This window comes from Orycteropus afer, unplaced genomic scaffold (genome assembly GCF_000298275.1).
Source record: "Orycteropus afer afer isolate SDZICR_OR568_19922 unplaced genomic scaffold, OryAfe1.0 scaffold00145, whole genome shotgun sequence".
NCBI classification, from domain to species: Eukaryota; Metazoa; Chordata; class Mammalia; order Tubulidentata; family Orycteropodidae; genus Orycteropus; species Orycteropus afer.
The window spans coordinates 2,632,144-2,653,911 of NW_006921732.1; the positions used below are offsets into that span (position 1 = coordinate 2,632,144).

Sequence of the window (21,768 nt, forward strand, 5' to 3'; positions counted from 1 at the left end):
AAGTTTTTCCCAGATACTGTTTTTTTCTTTCTGAGCATAAGCATCCATTATTTTCCACCAGAAAATAAAAACTAGAAACCAGTTAGAAACTAACTGTTGTTATGTGCTGCTGAGTCCATTCAGACAAATAGCAACCCTAAACGACAGATTAGAACTGCCCCCATGGGGCTTCCTAAACTGTAATCTTTATGGGACCAGACTGCCAGGTCTTTTCTTCTGCAGAACAGCTGGTAGGTGCTAACAGCTGACTTTTTCAGTTAGCAGCATTTAACTAGGAACTGTGAAAACTCACCAAGTTTTATTCTTTAATCTTAAAACTTATTTATAAAACTCCTTTTGAGGCACAGTTAACCCTAAAGATGTTTCTATTATTAACTGCCAATTTATCTTACAAACAAACAGAACAGCATGCTATTCTCATTATATTGTCTTCAGTAAGGCATCTATCTGGGTCTTAAGGAGAGTGAGAAACTAAAAACTAGAAATGTAGATTTTAATCTGGCTCTGACACAATACAGTTTTTGACTCTGATTAGGCTACTTAACTTTCCAAAAACTCAGTCTTATTTTTCAAATGCAGATGATATTATCTTTATTTGTGAGGCAAAGTGTGTAAGATTTCATAGCATTAGGACAAAAGCCAGCTCTGACCCAATGCTTTGGTTGCTTTTTACTTACAATATTGACTTCCCCTAATTTTAAGTAACATAAATGGAGTAATGTTTAAATTTGTTAACAAGGAGTTAAAGGTTTTAAAAAGGTTAGAAAACACTGATTCAATACACACTTGTGAAAATACATAATTACTAAAATCTCCCAAAACCTTCTCTAAGTGTTATTCAAAGTAATCTAACTACTCTCTGCGTTTAGAAACTCATTATATGGTTTTCAAACCAAAGAATTTAGAGCAAAAGGTCAAGATTCAAATACCGGCTCCACCTCATATAATTTTGGTTAAATCATTATGGCAACAACTATTCATTCTGGTGGTCCTAGGACTCAACAATGTCTTCTTTTAGGAGACTGATTCTCTGTTCACCTACTCATATAGTTCAAAAAGAACATGTTATCTTTTCACCGATTCTACCTCACTAGGTAAGGGATTGGCTCCTGACTAAAGTTCAATCAATCAAAGCACCTCATCTCACAAGCACTCTGATTAAATAAAGAATGGGCCCATGAAGGAATAGAAGCTGAAGAGATAAGGACCTTTCCCCAGAGCCAAGAGAGAGAAAAGCATTCCCCTAGAGCTGATTTCAGTCTTCTAGCCTTCTAAAGTGTGAGAAAATACATTTGTTTGTTAAGGCCAAAAAAAAAAAAAAAAAGAGAGAGAGAAAAGAATGGGCCCACGACCAAAGTCAAATCAGTCAAAATCTTTATCTGCTGTGTTGTTCTCAGATGCCCTCGAATAGGCTCTGACTCATAGCGATCCTATGTACAACAGAACAAAGCAATAAAACAATGCCCGGTCATACACCATCCTCCCAATCCTTGCTATACTTGAGCGCATCATTGTAGCCACTGTGTCAGTCCATCTTGTTGAGGGTCTCCCCGTTTTCTGCTGATACTCCACTTTACCAAGCATGATCATCCTTCTCCAGGGAATGGTCCCTTCTGACAATATGACCAAATAGATGAGACAATGTCTGGCTGTTCTCACTTCCAAGGAGCATTATGGCTGTACTTCTCTTCCAGGACAGATTTGTTCATTTTTCTGGCAGTCCATGGTACTTTCAGTATTTTTTGCTAATACCACAATTCAAAATAATCAACTCTTCTTCAGTCTGCCTTATTCACTGTCCAAGTTTCATATCCATATGAGGCTACTGAAAACACTATGGCTTGGGTTAGGTGCACCTCAGTCTTCAAAGAGACATCCTTGCTCTCCAACCCTTTCAAGAGGTCTTTTGCAGCAGATATGCACAGTGCAATATGATGATGTTTTGACTGCTGCTTTCATGGGTGTTGACTGTGGATCCAAGCAATATGAAATCTTTGACAACTTCAATCTTTTCCCCATTGATCGTGATGATGTTTACTGGTCCAACCGTGAGGATTTCCGTTTTCTTTATGTTAAAGTGCAATCCATAGTGAAGACTGTAGTCTTTAATATTCATCAGTAAGTATTTCAAGTCATCCTCACTTTCAGCAAGCAATGTTGTGTCATTTGCATATTGCAGGTCGTTAATCAGTCTTCTTGCAATCCTGATGCCACATGCTTTTTCATACAGACCAGCTTCTCAGATTATTTGCTCAGCATACAGATTGAGTAAGTATAGTGAAAAGATACAACCCTGACACACTCCCTCCCTGATTTTAAGCCATGCAGTATCCCATTGTTCTTTTCAAACTACAGGCTCCTGGTCTATGCACAGGTTCCTCATGAGCACAATTAAGTGTTCTAGAATTCCCACTCTTCTCAATGTTTTCCATAATTTACAATCCACAGAGTCTAATTCTTTTGCATAGTTAATAAAACACAGTAAACATTTTTCTGGTACTCTTTGCTTTCAGCCTAGATTCATCTGACATCAGCAATATCCCTCATTCCACGTCCTCTTCTGAATCCAGCTTGATTTTTTTTAAAAAATTTTTAAGAGTTTGTTTTACATTCAACATTATGTGTACATTTAGTTTCACTCTCCATGTACCATGCCAACCCTAACCCAGTCTCCTCCCCTCCCTGTCCACTAACCTTCCCCTGGTGCCCTTCATAGTTATGCACTCCTGTTTGTCCTGCATTTCCTCATGTGAATGTTGCCCCTCTGGAGCCCTGCGGTCAATTGCTCCAAGGGATGCATTTCCACAGAGTATGTGGGTGCGTCACCCTGGGTTGAGTGATCTGCATGTACATCTTGTTTACTATTGGGCTGAGAGCCAGCTCCTGGAAGTGAGCTTTATTCCAGGCCAGAATGTATCCCAGGACCATAGTACTGGGGGTCTTACCAGACTCCATCTGACCAGTAATTCTGGTCATTATTGAGTTTTTGGATTTTGTTCCACGTTTTTCCTCCACTCTATCCAGGATCTCCAGTTTTGATCCTTTCCCAAGTGGCTGGCAGAATCCAGCTTGAAGTTCTGGAAGTTCCCTGTCAATATACTGCTGCAACCATTTTTCAATTATCTTCAGCAAGATTTTACTTGCATGTGATATTAATGATATTGTTCAGTAATGTCCACATTCTATGAGATCACCTTTCTTTGGAATGAGTACAAATATAAACCTCTTCCAATCAGTTGGCCAGGTAGCTGTCTTCCAAATTTCTTGGCATAGAGAAGTAAGTGCTTCCAGTGTGGCATCCATTTGTTGAGACATCTCAATGGGTATTCGGTCAATTACCAGAGCTTTGTTTTTCTCCAATTTCTTCAGTGTGGTTTCAACTTCTTCCTTCAATACCATTGGTTCTTGATCATATACCAACTCCTGAAATAGCTGAACATCAACCAATTCTTTCTTGTATAGTGACTGTGTATGCTTCTCATCTTCTTCTGATGCTTCCTACATCATTCAATATTTTTGCCATAGAATCTTTTAATATTGTGCAAAAACGGCAAGGAGGCCACATGTTCTAACCTCCTCTAATCCCACAAGAGGAAGGCAGAATCACCATCAATAGTGCAAGGCCTATTCTTTCAAAGCCAGACATGCTGCCTTCCTCCAGCCCTTTCACCAACCGTTCCTCCCAAAGCACCCACCACCTCTCCTCTGGGTTCGATAATTCGTTGCAGTGGCCACACAGAGCTCACAGATTACGGGGTTTATTAGGGAAGCACCACAGGCTACAATTCAAGTTCAGGAAGAATGCTCAGTTTCTCTCCCAGCCCACCATCCCTCAGCCAACTGTCTCTCACAGTCTCTTTCCCAGCAGTGCTGGTCCCTCGCTGTCTCACTCAGTGACGCGTGTCTCTTGCGCCTCTTTCTCAGCAGCACGTGTCTCTTTAAGGAGCACGTGTCTCTTTCAGGAGTGCGTGTCTCTTTCCACAGCACATCTTCCTCAACCAGCAGTCAGAGCGAGTTCTGCCTCTAGGAGGCCTCCTTTTGAGCCTGGCAGAGTGGCCAAACTAGCCAATCACAGCATCAGAACTCTAAGCACGTGAGAGAGAGTGGGCACCTCCCAGAACATTGTATTGTGCCACTCCCAACAGAAATACTCCAGGTGGACAACTTCAGCAATCAGGAGCTCCTCAGTTGTTCATAGAAAATCCCACCTTGGAGTTTACAAAGACTTATGGGTAGAAAAGCCACACTAAGTAATTTACTACACTGCATATTGCAACTCAAAGCTTGAAATTTTCTTCAATTCTTTCAGCTTGAGAAATGCCGAGTTTGCTCTTCCCTTTTAGTTTTCTTACTCAAAGTCTCTGCACATTTCATTAAAATAATTGACTTTGTCTTCTCGAGCTGCTCTTTGAAATCTTCTGTTCAGCTCTATCTTGCCATTTCTTCCATTTGCTTTAGCCACTCTCTGTTCAAAAGCAAGTTTCAGAGTCTTTTCTGACATTCATTTTGGTCTTTTCTGTCTTTTAATGACCTTTGCTTTCTTCATGTATGATCTCCTGATGTCCTTCCATAACTCATTTGATTTTGGGTCAGTGGTGGTTAATGCATCAAATCTATTCTTCAGATAGTCTCTAAATTCAGATGGATTATAATCAAGTTCATATTTTGGGTTTTGTGGACTTGTTTTTAACTATCTTCAACTTCAACTTTAACTTGGATATGAGCAACTGATAAGTCTGTTCCACAGTCAGCTCGTGGCCTTGTTTTGACTGATGATACACACACACACAAAGCTTCATTGGTTTTGCTTCTCTAGAGGCAAAATCTAGCCTAAGACACAAACCTAATATATAAACCATACCCACAACAAACCTATTGCCACTGAGTCGATTCCAACTCATAGCGACCCCCTATGGGTTTCCAAGGTGGTAAATCTTTACAGAAGTAGATTGCCCAGTCTTCCTTCCATGGAGTGGCTAGTAGGTTTGACTGGTTAGCAGTCAAATGCCTTAGGAACTATACCACCACAGCTCCTTACCTAGTGTATAATAGATGCTAAATAAATTATTAAATAAACACTTCTGTTAACTTTAGTTTCCTTATCTATATATTGAAGGTAACATCTACTAAACATAGCCTATGGGGTTGTTGTGAGGAATGAAAAAGAAATACACACCAGAACCCAAAATATCCCTATACAAGTTTGTTGTTGTTGTTGCTGTTAGGTGCCATCTAGTTGATTTTTGACTCACAGCAATCCCATGGGACAGAGTAGACTTGCTCCATAGGGTTTCTAGGCTATAATATTTATGGGAGCAGATTGCCAGATTTTTCTCCAGTTGAGCCACTGGGTGGGTGTGAATCACCAACCTTTTGATGAGTTGCTGATTGCTTAACTGCTGCACCACCTGTGCTCCTTTATGCAACTTTAAGACCTATTTATTAACTCAAAAACATATATTGAATCCTACTATATGACTTTAGAGATACAAAAAACAGTGAGACATACAAAACAAAACAGTGAGATAGGTCTCTACCACTAAGAAGCTCAAAATTCAGTGTACATGCAACACACACTTCGTGTGAGGGGTCAGGAAGAAAAATGCAGAGTTGATTCCAATGCAGTGTACTAGGTGCTACAATAGGTTAAGTATAAGGTGCTGTGGGAACACATGGGATGGCTTCCTAACTCTCCCTGAGGAAGGCTTCTTGGTATCAGTGAAGATAATTAATTGCCTAACAAGCTGTGTAGACAGCAAATGGTGTATGTATGTGTATACGTGAGTGTGTATATAACTTGTATTATGGTTTAGGTGAAAGTTTACAGAGCAAATTGGTTTTCCTTTCAATAATTCATACACATTTTGTTTTGTAACATTAATTGCAATCCCCACAATGTAACATCACTCTTTCCACTTCCTCCATGTGTGTACTGTTTGCATTTGTCCATCTTTCTCACCCTTCCCTGCCTTCTGAGCTTTATCCCAGGGCAAATGCTATCATTTTCATCTTGTATGGCTGATTGTTCTAAAGAGTACATACCTCCCTGGTTTTAATGTTCACTTTATAGGACTGTTTATTGTTTGGCTGAAAGTTAAGCACAGGGTGAGTTCAGTTCCAGGCCTGAAGGGCCTGTCTAAGGGACACAGTCTTGGGGTTCTACCAGTCTCTATCAGATAGAGTAACTTATCTAGGATGGAGGGTTCACGTGTGGAAATAAAGCTGGAAAGGAAGATGAGAGTGAAATTATAAAAGAACTTCAGCACGAAGTAAAGAAATACAGACTTTCAATACAGAGGGAATAATGATTCCCTAAAGGTTTCTGAATCATGCTTTTTTGAACTCTGAATGGTATTATTGAGCAACACAGCTCTTCTTTCTCTTCTGGCTTCTGCTCTGTGGAAAGAAGAGAAGAAGTAGAGACTCCTAATGGTCAGAAAGCTGATGACAATTGCTAGAAAGGACACAGAATACCCTGAATCTGCTTATCTTGGGAACTGTTAAAAGCTTTGAGCTAATTAGAGATACAACTATAGACAGCTGATAAGAGAGTCTTGACTTTTACTCTAAACAAGTCTGAAAGTCAGAAGGCTTTTCACTCTAAGAATTCATGATGAGGTAATAAAAAGTTAAGATAAAGTTTGAAGGTTTAGACACTGATTTGTATCTTTTATTTTTAATTTCTCTAAAAGTTGCCTTAAATATATAATCCCTATAAAGTGATGCACTATTTCATTATGTCAAAAAATACTTACTGAATATTTACTTATGTCAAACAAGATTAAAGTTGGGCCCATACTGATTCTTTGACAGGGAAAACACATACAGCTATTTATTACAAAATGTTAAGATAAATGCTACAGAAGTTTAAGTGCATATGAGAATCATTAAACTTCTTATAGATCTGGGAGGCTGGCTATTCAATGAGTTTTATTTTTGAAAAAATAAGTCAGATAATATATTCATAGGCACAAATCACTGAAAGGAGAGTCTAACTGGAACAGAAAGGTAGCTCACATAACCAAAGCACTACACCTTCTCAGTAGCTGGTCCCAAAATTTGATGGTACATTTTTCAAAGGAGAAATAAAAGTTTATTTTGCAAACCCAACATAATGAATTCATTTTATTTATCCAAGAGGACTAAATGATATGGCAGTGTGAAAGTGTGAACAGGTCTAGGATCTCAACCCTTTCCACATGAACACTAACAAAAGCAACCAGAAATCTGTACTAAATTCTGTAAGAACCCCAGGAAGATAGGAAAAGAAAGGCAGCAAGGAGCCACAAACTGAAAAAGATAAGGAAACATTTCAAACCATAGGAAAATCTCTTCTTCCACTGTCTTTGTTCCTCTGCTACATGCATGGCAGATGGACAGCTGCTGTAGACCCCAGTCACAGCCCTAGATGACCTATGGCTCTCCTCTGCATTAACAAGGGTTCCAATCTTTAGCTCTGAAGGAATTATGGGAGATCTTCCTGGTGGTACTGCTAAGGGTATATATTCTGACCAGCCACTCCTCGGAAGGAAGATGGGGCAATCTACTTCCGTAGTGATACTGCCTTGGAAACCCAAGGAGGGGTCACTATGAGTCGGGTCCGACTCGATGGCACATAACAATATATTCTGAGTGGCCTGGGTGCTGCATTAAAGTATTGGGACCTTAGCCTGGCTTGAACTGGAGCCCTCTCAGAGCAGGGGAGGGAGCAGCATGCAAATACTGAAGGTTGTGCCTGCCTTGGGTGCTTTGATTATTTTGTGTTTTGTGATCAGTACGAAACCTTAGTCTGGTCTGAAGAGATCTTACAGGGAAAAGGATGGTGCACTGAACAAAGTCTGAAGAATGTAGTTGCCTAAGAGTTACCCGCAGAAATTAGTGTTTTCCAAAGCACCACATATACTGGGAATTAAGAATGTTAACATACTGAAATACTCTAATATCATGACTGTAACAAAAAAATCACAAGGTACACAAAGAAACTGGAAATGATGACCTAGTCAAAAGAATAAGACACAAGGGGAAAAAATTATGGAAACCCAGATATTGAACAGGTTGAAAGATGACAAACCATTTTAAACAAGTTCCAAGAACTAAAAGAAATCAGGAATACAATATATGAACAAAATGATAATATAAACAAAAAGATACATACTATAAAAAGGAACCAAACATGAATGCTGGAACTAAGAGATGAGTAACTCAAATAAAAAACACATTATAGGTCTTAGCAGTAGATCTGAATTGGCAGAAGAAAGGAATCAGTGAATCAGAGAATAAAGTAATTTAAATTATGCAGTCTGAAGAGCAACAAGGCTCAAAACTGCTGAGCATAGCCCAATGGAAATATGGGACACCATCAGGTGAACTAATGTATGTATCATAGGAATCCCAAATGAAGAGCAAGAAAGGAGAAAAGAATATTCAAAGAAATAGTGGCAGAATTTTTTCCAAAAAGGACTTGAAACTACAAATCCAAGAAGTTCAACAAACAGCGAGTACAAGAAACTCAAAAAGAATAAAGACGCATTTTAATCAAGCACTCAAAAAATAAAGATTGAGAATCCTGAAAGCAGCAAGAAAAAAGCAAACAGTCAAAGGATCCCCAGTAAGATTAAGAGCTAATTTCTCCTCAGAAACCTTAGAATCCAGAGGTAGTGGAATGACATATTTAAAGTACTGAAAGAAAAGAACTGTCTACCAAGAATACTATATCCAGCAAAACTCCTTTAAAAATATAGGTGAAATTAACACATTCCCAGCTGGACAAAAACTGAAGGAATACATTACCACCAGACCAGTTCTGTACGAAACGCTAAAGGGAGTCCTTCACATTGAAAAGAAGGACACCAGGCAGTAACTCAAAGCCATATACAGGAAAAAAAAAAAAAAAAAAAGAAGGTAATTAATTTCATACACACACAAAAATTGTTGAAATGGAGAATGTTTTGTTACATAAATTTTTACCACAATTAAAGCAAAAAAGTAAAAGAAAAGAAATGTAATATGAAGCCTCAATTTCCTCAAATACAAAATATGGATAATAAAGTTGATGTAGAGGATTAACTTATATTATATCTAAAAGACACAGTGTCTGGCACACAGTGAATGTTTAATGTTATTAACTAGGAGCTCTGGTAGCATAGTAGCTAAAGCACTTGACTGCTAACCAGAAGGCTGGCGGTTCAAACCCACCAGTCACTCCTCGGAAGGAAGGTCGGGCAATCCTACTTCCGTAGTGATACTGCCTCCGAAACCCAAGGAGGGGTCGCTATGAGTCGGGGCCGACTTGACGGCACATAACAACATTATTATTAACATTATATAGTACCAGTATAAAAGCACATTTGTTGGCTTTTTTAAAAGTTGTAATCAAGCATCCACAGTGATAGCAGTTAGGACTCAAATATGTTTGTGAAAACTCCAACAAAAACCAAACTCACTGCCATTGAGTCGATTCTGACTCATAGCGACCCCCTTTGGGTTTCTGAGGAGGTAAATCTTTATGGAAGTGGATTGCCCAGTCTTCCTTCGGCAGAGTGGCTGGTGGGTTTGAACAACCAACCTTCTGGTTAGTAGTCAAATGCCTTACTCACTATGCCAGACTATGACTCCTCAATCTATCAGAATTGAAAATTCTTGATAGAGATTTTTGTTTCCAAAAGATGGACTGTAACACTCTAAAAACTACTGCTCTCTTAAAGAGGTAAGTGTGCTTTCATAACCAGAGCCAAAAAATAATGCAACAAATGAAATGTAATTTTTATAGCATACAACTGATTGAGACCAGAGCTGTCTAAAAGAAATACAATGTAAGCCACATATGTAATTTAAAATCTTCTAATAGCCACACACTAAAAAGTACAAGAAACCAATGAAACTTATTTTAATATAGTTTAACCAAATATATCCAAAATATGAACATTTCAATAAATATAAAAATATCAGAGATATTTTATATTCCTGTTTTCATACTAAGTCTTTTGAAATTCAGTACATTTTACACTAACAGTACATCTTAATTTGGACTAACCACATTTCAAATGCTCAATAATCTTACATGCTAAACCAACCCCAAAACCAAACTCACTGCTATTGAGTAGATTCTAACTCATAGAGACCCCTTTTGAGTTTCTGAGGTGGTAAATCTTTACAGAAGTAGATGGCCCAGTCTTCCGTCTATGAAGTGGCTGGTGGGTTTGAACCACCAACCTTCTCGTTAGCACTCAAATGCCTTCACTATGCCACCAGAGCTCCTTTCACATGCATATGAGGCTATTAAAAATATGATGGCTTGGATCAAGTGCACCTTAGTCTTCAAAGTGACATCTTTGCTCTTCAACATTTTAAAGAGGTCTTTTGTAGCAGATTTGCCCAATGCAATATGTCATTTGATTTCCTAACTGCTGCTTCCATGGGCATTGATTGTGGATCCAAGTAAAATGAAATCCTTGACCATTTCAATCATTTCTGCATTTATCATGATGCTGCTTACTGATCCAGTTGTTAGGATTTTTGTTTTCTCTCTACTGAAGTGTAATTCATACTGAAGGCTAAAGTCTTTGATCTTCATCAGTAAATACTTTAAGTCTTCTTTTACTTTCAGCAAGCAAGGCTATGTCATATACATATTACAGGTTGTTAATGAGTCTGCTTCCAATCCTGATGCCACATTCTTCTTCATATAGTCCACCTTCTTGGATTATTTGCTCAGTATTATACAGATTGAATAAGCATGGTGAAAGGACACAATCCTTCCTTGATTTTAAAGCACATCTTTCTTGATTTTAAACCACGCAGTATCACCTTGTTCTGCTCAAACAAGTGCCTCTTGGTCTATGTACAAGTTCCTTGTGAGCACAATTAAGCATTCTGGAAATTCCATTCTTTGCAATGTTATCCATAATTTGTGATGATCAAACATCAAATGCTTTTGCATAGTCAATGAAACACAAGTAAACATCTTTCTGGTATTCTCTGATTTTGGTCAAGATCTATCTGACATCAGCAAGATCCATCTGACATCAGCAAATGAGATGCAGTAAGTTAGTAAGTTATCCTAATCATGTCACAAATCAAACCAGACAATTTGGTTACACAATCTTAAGTATTACAATACATTGCCTCATTAGAAATAAGAGATGGTCTGCCTATAAAGTGAATAATAGTATCAGGAAGGTATGCAATCCTTAGAACTATCAACTATATGAGATCAAAAAGGCAACAATTGTCTAGGAATAAAGCTAAGAAGGCATGAAAGGATAGAAAAGAAAGATGAAAGGAAATAGTAAACACAGGGAGGAAGTGGGAAGCATACTGTTACACTGTGGGGAATTGTAACCAATGTCACAAAACAAATGTGTATGAGTTGTTGAATGGAAAACCAAGTTCTCTACAAACTTTCACCCAAATCACAATTAAAAAAAACAAAACAAAACTGTGAAGCAAAAGAAAATATACTAAGAAAATAAATAAATGACATATATATTTTCTTTAAGATTTTTGGGAAATTTTAGAATTTTTATTTTCTTTGTATCAGTAAGCAAGTTAAGAGTTTATAAGTTATGGTATTTGCTTAGAAATAAAGTTACAAAATTTAATGAAAAAAATTCTAAGTTAGACATTTGTGGGAATTTTTAAAACTGCAGAAGACTCATCAATTAAATTCTTTTAAAATAATTTAAAAAAAAGAAGTGAGATGGTCTGTGCCATCATACAGAGCTCACGGTTTACTGGGGAAGGAAATAAAATTCATATCCTAAGTCTTCTGAGAGAAGGAAAGTGAGTGCTCTCTGAGCTGAGGTGCTATCAGGGAAAGCCTCTCGAAAAAGAAAACTTGTCCCTTTTCTCATCTGAAAAATATGCTGTAAGAAAAAAAAAAAAAAAAACACCAAACTCACTGCCATCAAGTTGTTTCTGACTCATAGCGACCCCCATTGGGTTTCCAAGGTCGTAATCTTTACAGAAGTAGATCACCCAGTCTTCCTTCCATGCAGCAGCTGGTGGGTTTGAAATGCTAACCCTCCAGTTAGCAGTCAAGTCCCTTATCCACTACACCACCAGAGCTCCTTTGCTGTTGTTGTTGTTGTTGTTATGTGCCGTCAAGTCGGACCCAACTCATAGCGACCCCTCCTTGGGTTTCCGAGGCAGTATCATTACGGAAGTAGATTGCCCCATCTTCCTTCCGAGGAGTGGCTGGTGGGTATGAACCGCCAGCCTTCTGATTAGCAGTCAAGTGCCTTAGGCACTACGCTATCAGAGCTCCCTCCTTTGCTGTAAGATGCTGTAAGAATGAATAAGAAAATTTATATAAAGCAGGCCTAACACAATGCTTGATAATTATTTTTGTAATTATCCTGTTTATTGGCTGAACACCAGGATCCAGGATAACAAACAGGCCTGAACAGGATGTGGCTTTTCTGTCTTGATGTTCTTGCTAAAAGGACAGAGACAGAAAGGAAGTAGAAGCTATTTGAAGACAAAATATTAACTCCTGCCTCAGCATAATTCACCACCACCACCACCATCATCACACTATCCCAGTGAGTGAAGCTATCCCTTGGCATGTTTTACCTTTCCACTGCCAACAACTTCTCTGTCTCAGACATTTCCCTTTCAGCGCAAGGGACCTTAAAAATGGGTACAGGGATAGTTTTTAAGGCTCTGGTAACTTTTTTTTTTTTTTTTAAGGAAAAAAAAAACACTTTTTATTATGATTTGAGTGAAATTTTACAAAGCAGATTTGCTTCACATTCAACCGTTTATACATATTTTGTTTTGTGACACTGATTAAATTCCTGGCAGTGTAACAGCTCTCCTCCCACATTCTGCCTTGTGGTTACCCTTTCCTTGTGTCCATCTTACCTATGCAGTTCTGCCTCTCTACCTTTCTCCCTGTGCAAATGGTGCCCTTCTGATCTCCCATGGTTGATTGTTCTAAGGACTGCATCTTCCTGTTGTAGTTGTTCAGCTGGTAGGCCTGTCTACTGTTTGGCTGAGAGTTAAGTCACAGGAATGAGTTCAATTCCAGGCGCGAAGGGCAACTCAGGGTCATAACCCCAGGGGTTTCCCAAGTCTCTATCCAACCAATAAACCTGGTATTTTATGTTTTTTAATTTTGTTCCATATTTTTTCTCCCACTCTATTCAGGATCTCCAATTTTGATCCCTTTTGAGCAGCTGGCACTGGTAGCCAGGCACCATCTAGTTCTTGCGGTCTCAGGGTCATATAGGCTGAGATTCTCATAGTCTATCAGTCCTTTGGATTGTTTCCATGTGTCTCTGTTTTCTTCAATTTTTCTTTTCTCCAGATGAGGAGAGACCAATAGTTGCATCTTAGATGACTGCTTGCAAGCTTTTAATACCCCATTCGCTACTTGCCAAGGCAAAAGGCAGAATACTATTGTGGATTATATTATGCCAACTGAGCTTAATGTCTCCTGTGACCACGGTCCCCAGTCCGCAAGCCCAGCAACTCACTTGCTCTGGAAACTCTTGAAATAAATGAAAAAATAGTGTGCACAGATTCACATGCTCTTTTTTCCTGGGGGCAGGGTTTAAAGCCTTCATTAGATTCACAAAGGAAATCCCCAACACAAGAACAGGTCTGCAAAATATGAAGGATCAGTCCACTAACTTTCATATCCCTGTGAGAATTAAAATCTTTCATCTATAAAATTCTTTTCTATAGTCTTCAAAATAAGCTATTATTCAGAAGACCTTCTGTCTATTTCAATATTTAACAGCTGGCTTCTAGTCTACCATGAACTTTGCAGGAATGTGAAATTAAGACTAGAAAATTTTTGTATTTATATATATTTTAAATATTCCAATACTTATATATCAATCAGTAATGCCATTCTTCAAGTAGTCACCATTGAGATCTTCTAATATCTTTATAGAGTCACAAACAAATGAAATTGGATCATCTAAGCAGTATAAACAAAAGAGCTCCTGATTTGATAGTATAAGCAATGATCTCTCCAGAGTTAATGGTTTCTAATGGGAAACACAGACTCCATAATATTAGAATACTAAACTTTGATTCATTTGTTCACCCAGTAAATATATACTAAGACTCTTTAGGAGCTCTGGTAGTGTAATGCCTACGGCATTTGACTGCTAACCAGAAGACTGGTGGTTCAAACCCCAGCCACTCCATGGAAGGATGAGTGGGCAATCTACTTCCATAAAGATTTACTGCCTCAGAAACCCAAAGGGGGTTGCTATGAGTCAGAATTGACTCAATGGCAGTGAGGTTTTGTTTTTGTTTTTGTTTTTTTAAGACTCTTTATGTCTTAGTGCCAGACATTGTGTGTGATAATATCTAGACCTATCAAAATGAATAGGACATAGTTCTTACCCTTAAACACTTTAAAACCTACCCAAAAGACATGCAAATTACTATAATAAAATGTGGTGATTGTTGTAGTAAAAAATAAAATAAAATGTCTAGAAGCAGAGAGAAAAGAGCAACTAGCAACCTGAAGGTTTCAGGCAAGCCTGACAGAGGAGATATTTAAGCTGGGCCTTTGTGGTAGTTATGCTTGTATGTCAACTTAGTTCAGCCTGATTGAGTGGCTGGGCAGCTGGATGTACTATTCCCCCATGATGAGGCTGGTAATCAACTCCATGGTGGAATCTACTGTGAGCAGCTGAGTAGCTGCCTTAGGGATGTGGTCTGCTTCCCATATATAAGAAGAAGCCTTGGGGAACAGTCTGTAGCTTATGGCATGCTTGGACCCTACATGTAGCCATGTCATTGTTCAACAGCCTGCCATGCTCTGCCGAATGTGGGACTTTCAATGGACTTGAATTAATGGCCTGCCATGTGGTTTGGTAACATCGGGACTGTGCCTTTTTACTTGTCAACCTTGAGCTTGTCAGTCTCAGCAGCCAGTAGCTGTCTTGAGTGAAGAAAAGCCTCCAGCTTCAGTGGGCCAGGAGCAGGAGGTAGGGCTGAAGCCCAAGGTTGAAGGGCTTTCCACTCAGTCCCTAGAGCCTGGCACTCTGAACTCAGATTTAAAGCCTCTAAACTGTAAGAGAATAAACTCGTTTGTTAAAGCCATTGTATTTGTGGTATATTCCTGTCAGAGCGGCACTAGGTAACCAAAACAGTTGAAATATGAACAAAAGCTTATAAGAAAAGGTACACTCTAGGCAAAGGAGAACTAACTGTAGGATCAGAGGTACAAAGGTGGCATGTTAAGCTGAGAGGTAACAAACCCACTCATCATATGGCTGGAGAAGAGAGATGAAGCTGAAAAGAACACTATGCTGAGTATGGGAATACAAAGAACAAATACACAGTCCATGCTCTCAAGAAGCTTTCCACTGTAATGGGGGAAGACAATCTCACTTTACTGTGGGAGATGGCTAAGACAGAAGAAGATCAGGATGCCAGGGGAACACTATGAAGGAAGAACCTTTATGCCATGCTCAGGAATATGAACTGGATCCATTTGGGGATGGAGAGTTACTGAGGGATCTGGGCTGGATTTACATACACATCAGTTGAAAACAGGATGGCCCAAAGGAAGGAAAGATTCAAAGCAGGGAGCCAATTAGGAGGTTACAGCAATGATCCAAATAAGAGACGAAGGAAAAAGCTAAGATAGAAACAGTAAAATTGAGAGGACATATTTCAACAATATTGAACCAACTATTTTCTCATCTATTATATGCTAAGTACTAGGGATAAAACAAGCAAACAGTCCCTGTACTTCAAAGTAGTCAGGGAAGGCTTCCCCTCCCAAAGGAAGTGATGTCTAAGATGAGATCTGAAGGATGAAAAGGTGCTGGTCAGGCAACAGACTTGGGAAGTAGAAATGAATTCAAGAGATACTTAGGGTCGGAGGAGATTAAGAAGTTATCCTATTGGACACTTAGATGAAGAAACTAGTAGGCAATGACAAATACAGATCTTGAGCTCAAGTAAGAGATCCAGATATTTGATGAGAATTGGTTTTGCTTCTTTAAGGTAAAAAATGTCATACTAACTTAATCTGGCTGACAGAATTAAATCCCTAAACTAACAGCAAATGTTGAGGGAATTACATATTTTTAAAATATCAAAGAAAAAATGCCATAAAAGTATCCTGCCTCACGCTCTCAGTGCCTTTCATTTTCTATCAGAAACAATCTGGTGAACAAAGAGATGAAAACAATGACTACTCATTCTCTTACCTGTAAGAAAAAAACATTTTTTATCTAACTCCCAAGTTTATATATAGCTTTCAAGATCTCCACTGGTCTGTAATGCTCAAAACAAACTATTTTTCTAAGAAACATATCCTGTTTTCCATTATGCTTTTCTATATATTCAAAATTTTTACAATGAATATGAATTATAACCATCACTGAGGGCATAAAACAAAGATTGTTAATATCATATTCATTATATACTCATTATGATTTCACACAATGTTATGCTGTTTATTTGCAAGTTTGGTCCCTCAACTAAAATCTTCATCTCAAAAAAAAACAAAGAAGGGGTAAATCTCTTGTAAGATAATAATTTAGGAAAAATTAAATATACAATCTGTTTAAACTCTTTTCTTCTGTTTCGTAGTTATATAGCCATTGTCATCAAGTTGATTCCCAGCCAACCCCATACACTTCTGAAATATTACTACAGAATAGTACTTTTGCACAGAAAAAAAAAATGTTATTCACAATAATGAAAGCCAAGGAATACCAAGAAGACTTAGTAACAGTGACCTAACAACCGTTTACAAAACTGAATTTTAACAAGTATAATTTTAGCATGGGTAGATGAGTCTCATCATGACATTACTGGAGCTGACAGATGATGCAAGTCTGCCTACTATGCAGATCTCACCTACAATAAAAGCCTAGGGGAAATATTTTCACAAATGTCAAATCATGTATAAATGTATCACACATTTATAAAATGTGACTACAATCTAAAAATTAACAAGTTTTAGAACACTATGATTTTCTTAATAAGACAGATAGTCACAAAATGTTAGATATGTTCTTTTTATGCTGTTAGCTGTGATTCACCATATCAAGACTGCCAGTGGTACAACTTAACATTATGGTTACTGAAAGGTTAGTTAATCAAAAGATAACTAATATTGCAAATGTCTGCACTGATAAGAATATTTGATGTATGATGCATTAATTCCTATTGAAACTCACTACAGAAATATTTTCTACATTAAGTAACTGAAGTGAAGCAAGTACTAATATTTTTATGTAAATAACATGCATGTTATTTTTTTGTAAACCATTCAACTCCCTGACACATTTATTTCCTGTATGTGCTATGTGGATTATTTGCATATGTGCATTAGATATGAAAATGCAGTACTAGAACACTGAGGTATATATTCATTTTCGTAAGTTTGAGAGGCACAGAAGACAAGTATTATCAAATCTAATTACTATTAAATTTATAATACATATATAAGGCAAGTAATATTTCTGACATGTTTTGTCAGAAACAAAAATGTTTCTGACAATATGAAAATAAAAAGTTTAAACCTCATTACAGACTTAGTAATCAACTGTATATTTCTATTCTGAACCACAGTTTTTTTTAAAAAATTAATGAGTGAGGGGCAGAATTATAATAGAGGAAACACTGAACTAGGACTTAAACAAACTTGTTTGGGTTCCAGCCCTGTCACTGACTTGATGTGAGACTCTGGATTTTTTTTTTTTCTTTTATGAATAAGGAAGAAACTGGACTATATAATCTCCAAGGTCGTATTTTGAGGATTTTAGTATCAGAGATTTTACATAATAGGCAAATGCCAATTTTTGAACAGGAAATAAGTATCTAGTAGAGTTTAGCACATGGTCATTGAGTTCAAAACTAAAAAGTAACATTTACAAAAGGTGCCCAAACTAAATTTACAGAATGTCAAGTCATATTGTTCAAAGAGGAAGAGGATACTAAGGCCAATCACTAAAATTACTGCAGATTTGAAGTTATACTGCCTTTGTCTTCTCAGAATGCATCCCTCCTTCTGTCAAGTGTCCAATTTTCATGTTTCAAAATACCCCTTTTCATGTGGTTTTGGTAGCAAAATATTCCTCACTCCCAGGACACAGCTCACAACAAATCAATAAACTATGCATCCCTAGCCATTGATTGGTTCAGGAGTTGATATGGCCCTATGCCAGTTCAGACAGATGGAACCTAAGGAATTCTGCAGGAACTGCCAGGAGAGAGGCATTCTTCACTGGATTTGGAATCATAAGTACACAAGGCTGGATATAGCCACCTTGTCAACAGAAAGGGAAAGAATATCTGAGTGTAGAATCAACCCAATAGAAGTAGAAATAAGAAATGAAGAGAATAAGAGAATGGATTATATCATTTGAGCTCCAGTATTAAGCTCTGCCTTAAACAATCCATACCTTTAGGAGTTTTAATTTCACAAGTCAATAAATTCACTCTCAGCTTAATTAATTTGGATTGAGGTATTTCTTGAAATTGAAAAGTTCTAACACCTAAGTTTCTCTACAGCAGTCTCACTGCAGTCTCTTCAAAGAAGTAAGATCACTGCAAAGTTCTTGCCACATAAACAGATAAGCCATTTAATCTGGTTACATCTCAATACCATCAGTAAAATATCAGCCATTATCTGCTTCAAAGTGTTGGGAATGTAAAAATTATGCATGTAAATAAAAAGTGCTATTTAAATAAATGCCCTGTACATGAAAAAAAAGTCTCATTTTTAAAAAAGTAATTTTAAGATGCCATTTTAAAAATAATTATTACCATTAAGTTTCCAGGGTAAAAAGGAATTAAGGAATTAACTATAGTACCTGCTGTACTTATATTTCAAATCTAATTACATTCAAGTCTGGTCTACATACTGTTTTTTTTTTTTTCACAAATAACATGTCCAGACACATAACACTGCAGAAATGATAAAATTAATAAAACTGTCTAGCATAGCATATGCATATGTTATTTGCAAAAAATATGGTACTACCTTAGGTACTGGGGTTTTATGCAAAAAAATGTGCATGTTGTAAGTTTTTTGCCAATCCTGCCCTCCTCTACCCCCAGAAATATTTTCATAAGTGCACTATACTATTTTTTTAAACAACAACATGTAAATGTAAGCATAGCACACTTAGGGAAATATCTTGTGGAGGGAGGGTACAGCTGGCAAAAAAACATACAACATGTGCATTATTTGCATAAAAATACAATACAGGAAAGAAGAGTCACCTTGGAATCGAGTAGCTCTAGAATCAGATATTGGGTCTACCACTGACAAGTCTATCTGACTTTGGCAAAATAATCTCTTTAAGTGCCTTACCTTCCTTTCCTCTAAAATAGGAACAATACCTATTGTTCTGGTTACCTAGTGCTGCATGCAAATATGACTTATAATTGTATTTAGAGATTATATATGGTTAAGAAGATGTGTAACTGCCAAGTTGACAAGGAGTGGACTGTGATAGTTGGAGCTGTGTGTCAACTTTGCTGGACCACAATTCTGTGTGGTTTAAGCAGTTGTGATGTGGTTATTCCCATGATGGAATCAGAAGAATATGTTTTGAGCAGCCAAACCATTGAAAGGAAGTTTCCCCAGGGATGTGGCCTGCTTCCAGTATATTTATGGACATCTTGGGAAAAGAGACACTCTTCTGTGGATCGGGATTCTATTGTGCTGTTGAATGACACAGCCACACACAGGATTCAAGGTGCCATACTAGAGACCATTCCCAAGGCTTCTCCTTATATACAGGAAGCAGATCACATCCCAAAGGCATCTACTCAGCTGCTTGTGGTAGATCCCACCATGGAACTGATTACCAGTCTCATCATGGGGAATAACTACCACCCATGCCCAGCCACTCAACCAGGCCCAGACAAGTTGACATACAAACTGAACTACCACACCTATCTTAAGTAACAAAGTTCTTGTGAGAATTCAAATGAAGTAAGTTAGGAAAATTTTGGCATGGTATTTACATTTAACATTCCTTCCATAAAATGTATCAAATAATGTTTTCCTAATAAGTAAGTCAAATATCTAAAACTAGACAAGAACTATTTCATACATTTGAAGATGTACATTTTTACACTATCTGAAATCATAGTGCCTTATAGTTGATTGCATGTCATTGTTTATTTGACAGTGACTTTTCCTTTTTTGTGTGTGTGGTATATAAGAAAATAGTGCATTCCACAAATAAAAGTTGCCTTAGATTTGACGAAATAAGTTACACTGATTCCCAATCAAATAGGACTATGGTACTACGGAGTAAAGCATCTAACTTACCCAAAGAATTTGGGAACTCTGGTAGAGTAGTGCCTAAGGCATTTGACTGCTAACTAGAAGGCTAGCGCTTCAAACCCACCATTCACTCCTCGGAAGGAACGTTGGGCAATCTACTTCTGTAGTGATACCACCTTGGAAACCCAAGGACAGGTCACTATAGGTCATATCCGACTTGACGACAATGAGTTTTTTCCAAAGAATTTGGCCTCTGTCCTTTGGTTTCTGAGGACAATCTCTAAATCCTTAGAATTTCCCTCATGAGTGAAGAATTTTTAATAAGGCCTTCACCAAACCTGACATACCTCTTGGGTGGGAGCTAGCCAGGCCAAAAAGATCTACTGTGTGATACCAGCCTCAGGGGAGGGGTCTGGAGATTGAGTTCAATCAACCATATCTATGTAACAAGACCCCATATAAGGGCTCTGGACATGGAAGCTCCGTGGGCTTCCTGGTTGGTGATAGACACTGATGCATGTGGGAGGGTAGGATGCTTTGTATTGAAAACCCTCCCAGACCTCGCATTAGGTGCCTTTTAATTTGTATCCCTTCAGCTATAATAAAATTGTAATAGTAAGTATAGTGTTTTCATGAGTTCTATGAGCTGTTCTAGCAAATTATCAAACCCAAGGGAGTAACAAGAGCTAGCAGATCAGAAGCGAAAGGGTTCTCGGGAACCCCCCAAATTTGTAGTCAGCAGGTCAAAGTGATGGTTGTCATGGGGAACTTCTCCAAGCCTGCAGCTAAAGTTTTGGGTAGACTTATCAATCTGTAGGACTGTACTCTTTAATTTGTGAGACCTGACCTAGTTCTAGATGGTTATGGTCAGAGAAAGAATTACTGCATTTGCAGTCTGGAATAGGAATTGAAGTAGTTAGGAACAGATTTGAATTTGATTGATTGATATCCTTCAGGTGGTATCAGAATTGAAATGGGAATAGATGTGAGAAGTGGCATAGATTGCATTAAGAAGTGGCATAGATTGCATTAACTGATTCTTACAGGTAAAGTATCATTTACCAAAATATACATTAGAAACAGAAACGCATGTGTATGTGTGAGTGAAACACAGACTATGTATATACATTTATAGGAAATTATCTGTAAATTTACTTTACATACCTTTGTAGGTCAACTATTTCATTGTTAAGGGTATCTAGCTCCTTAATAGCAGAGAAATCTGCCACAGGACTTGATCCTATGATGTTCTAAAAACAAAAAGGTCATAATTATACATTATTACTATAAAATTATATATGACAAAGCATTAAAAAATATTAAAAGTACTACACAGATACAAGGTATTACATATTTTACTGTATTACTAATATTTTAAATTCATTTAAGGAAACCATGCCATTATATGTATCTTTAATGTATAGTCCTAGCTATATGCATTTTCCCTTAAATTTTCTAAAAGCTGTTGTTCTGTAAGATGTACCCCCTCTCCCTCACTTAAGATCCCAATGTCATTATCACTTGATCCTAGCCTGTCTGGA

At 37.7% G+C, this 21,768-nt stretch overlaps 1 protein-coding gene across 1 annotated transcript in view; it reads right to left on the minus strand.

Annotated features, from left to right (window-relative positions):
* EPS15 (epidermal growth factor receptor pathway substrate 15) overlaps nucleotides 1-21,768 on the minus strand; it is a 191,869-nt gene that overhangs the window by 89,950 nt on the left and 80,151 nt on the right. Inside the window, exon 12 of the mRNA XM_042781661.1 lies at nucleotides 21,392-21,477. Within this exon, the coding sequence (XP_042637595.1) occupies nucleotides 21,392-21,477 (86 nt within the window). The remainder of the gene's footprint in view (nucleotides 1-21,391; nucleotides 21,478-21,768) is intronic.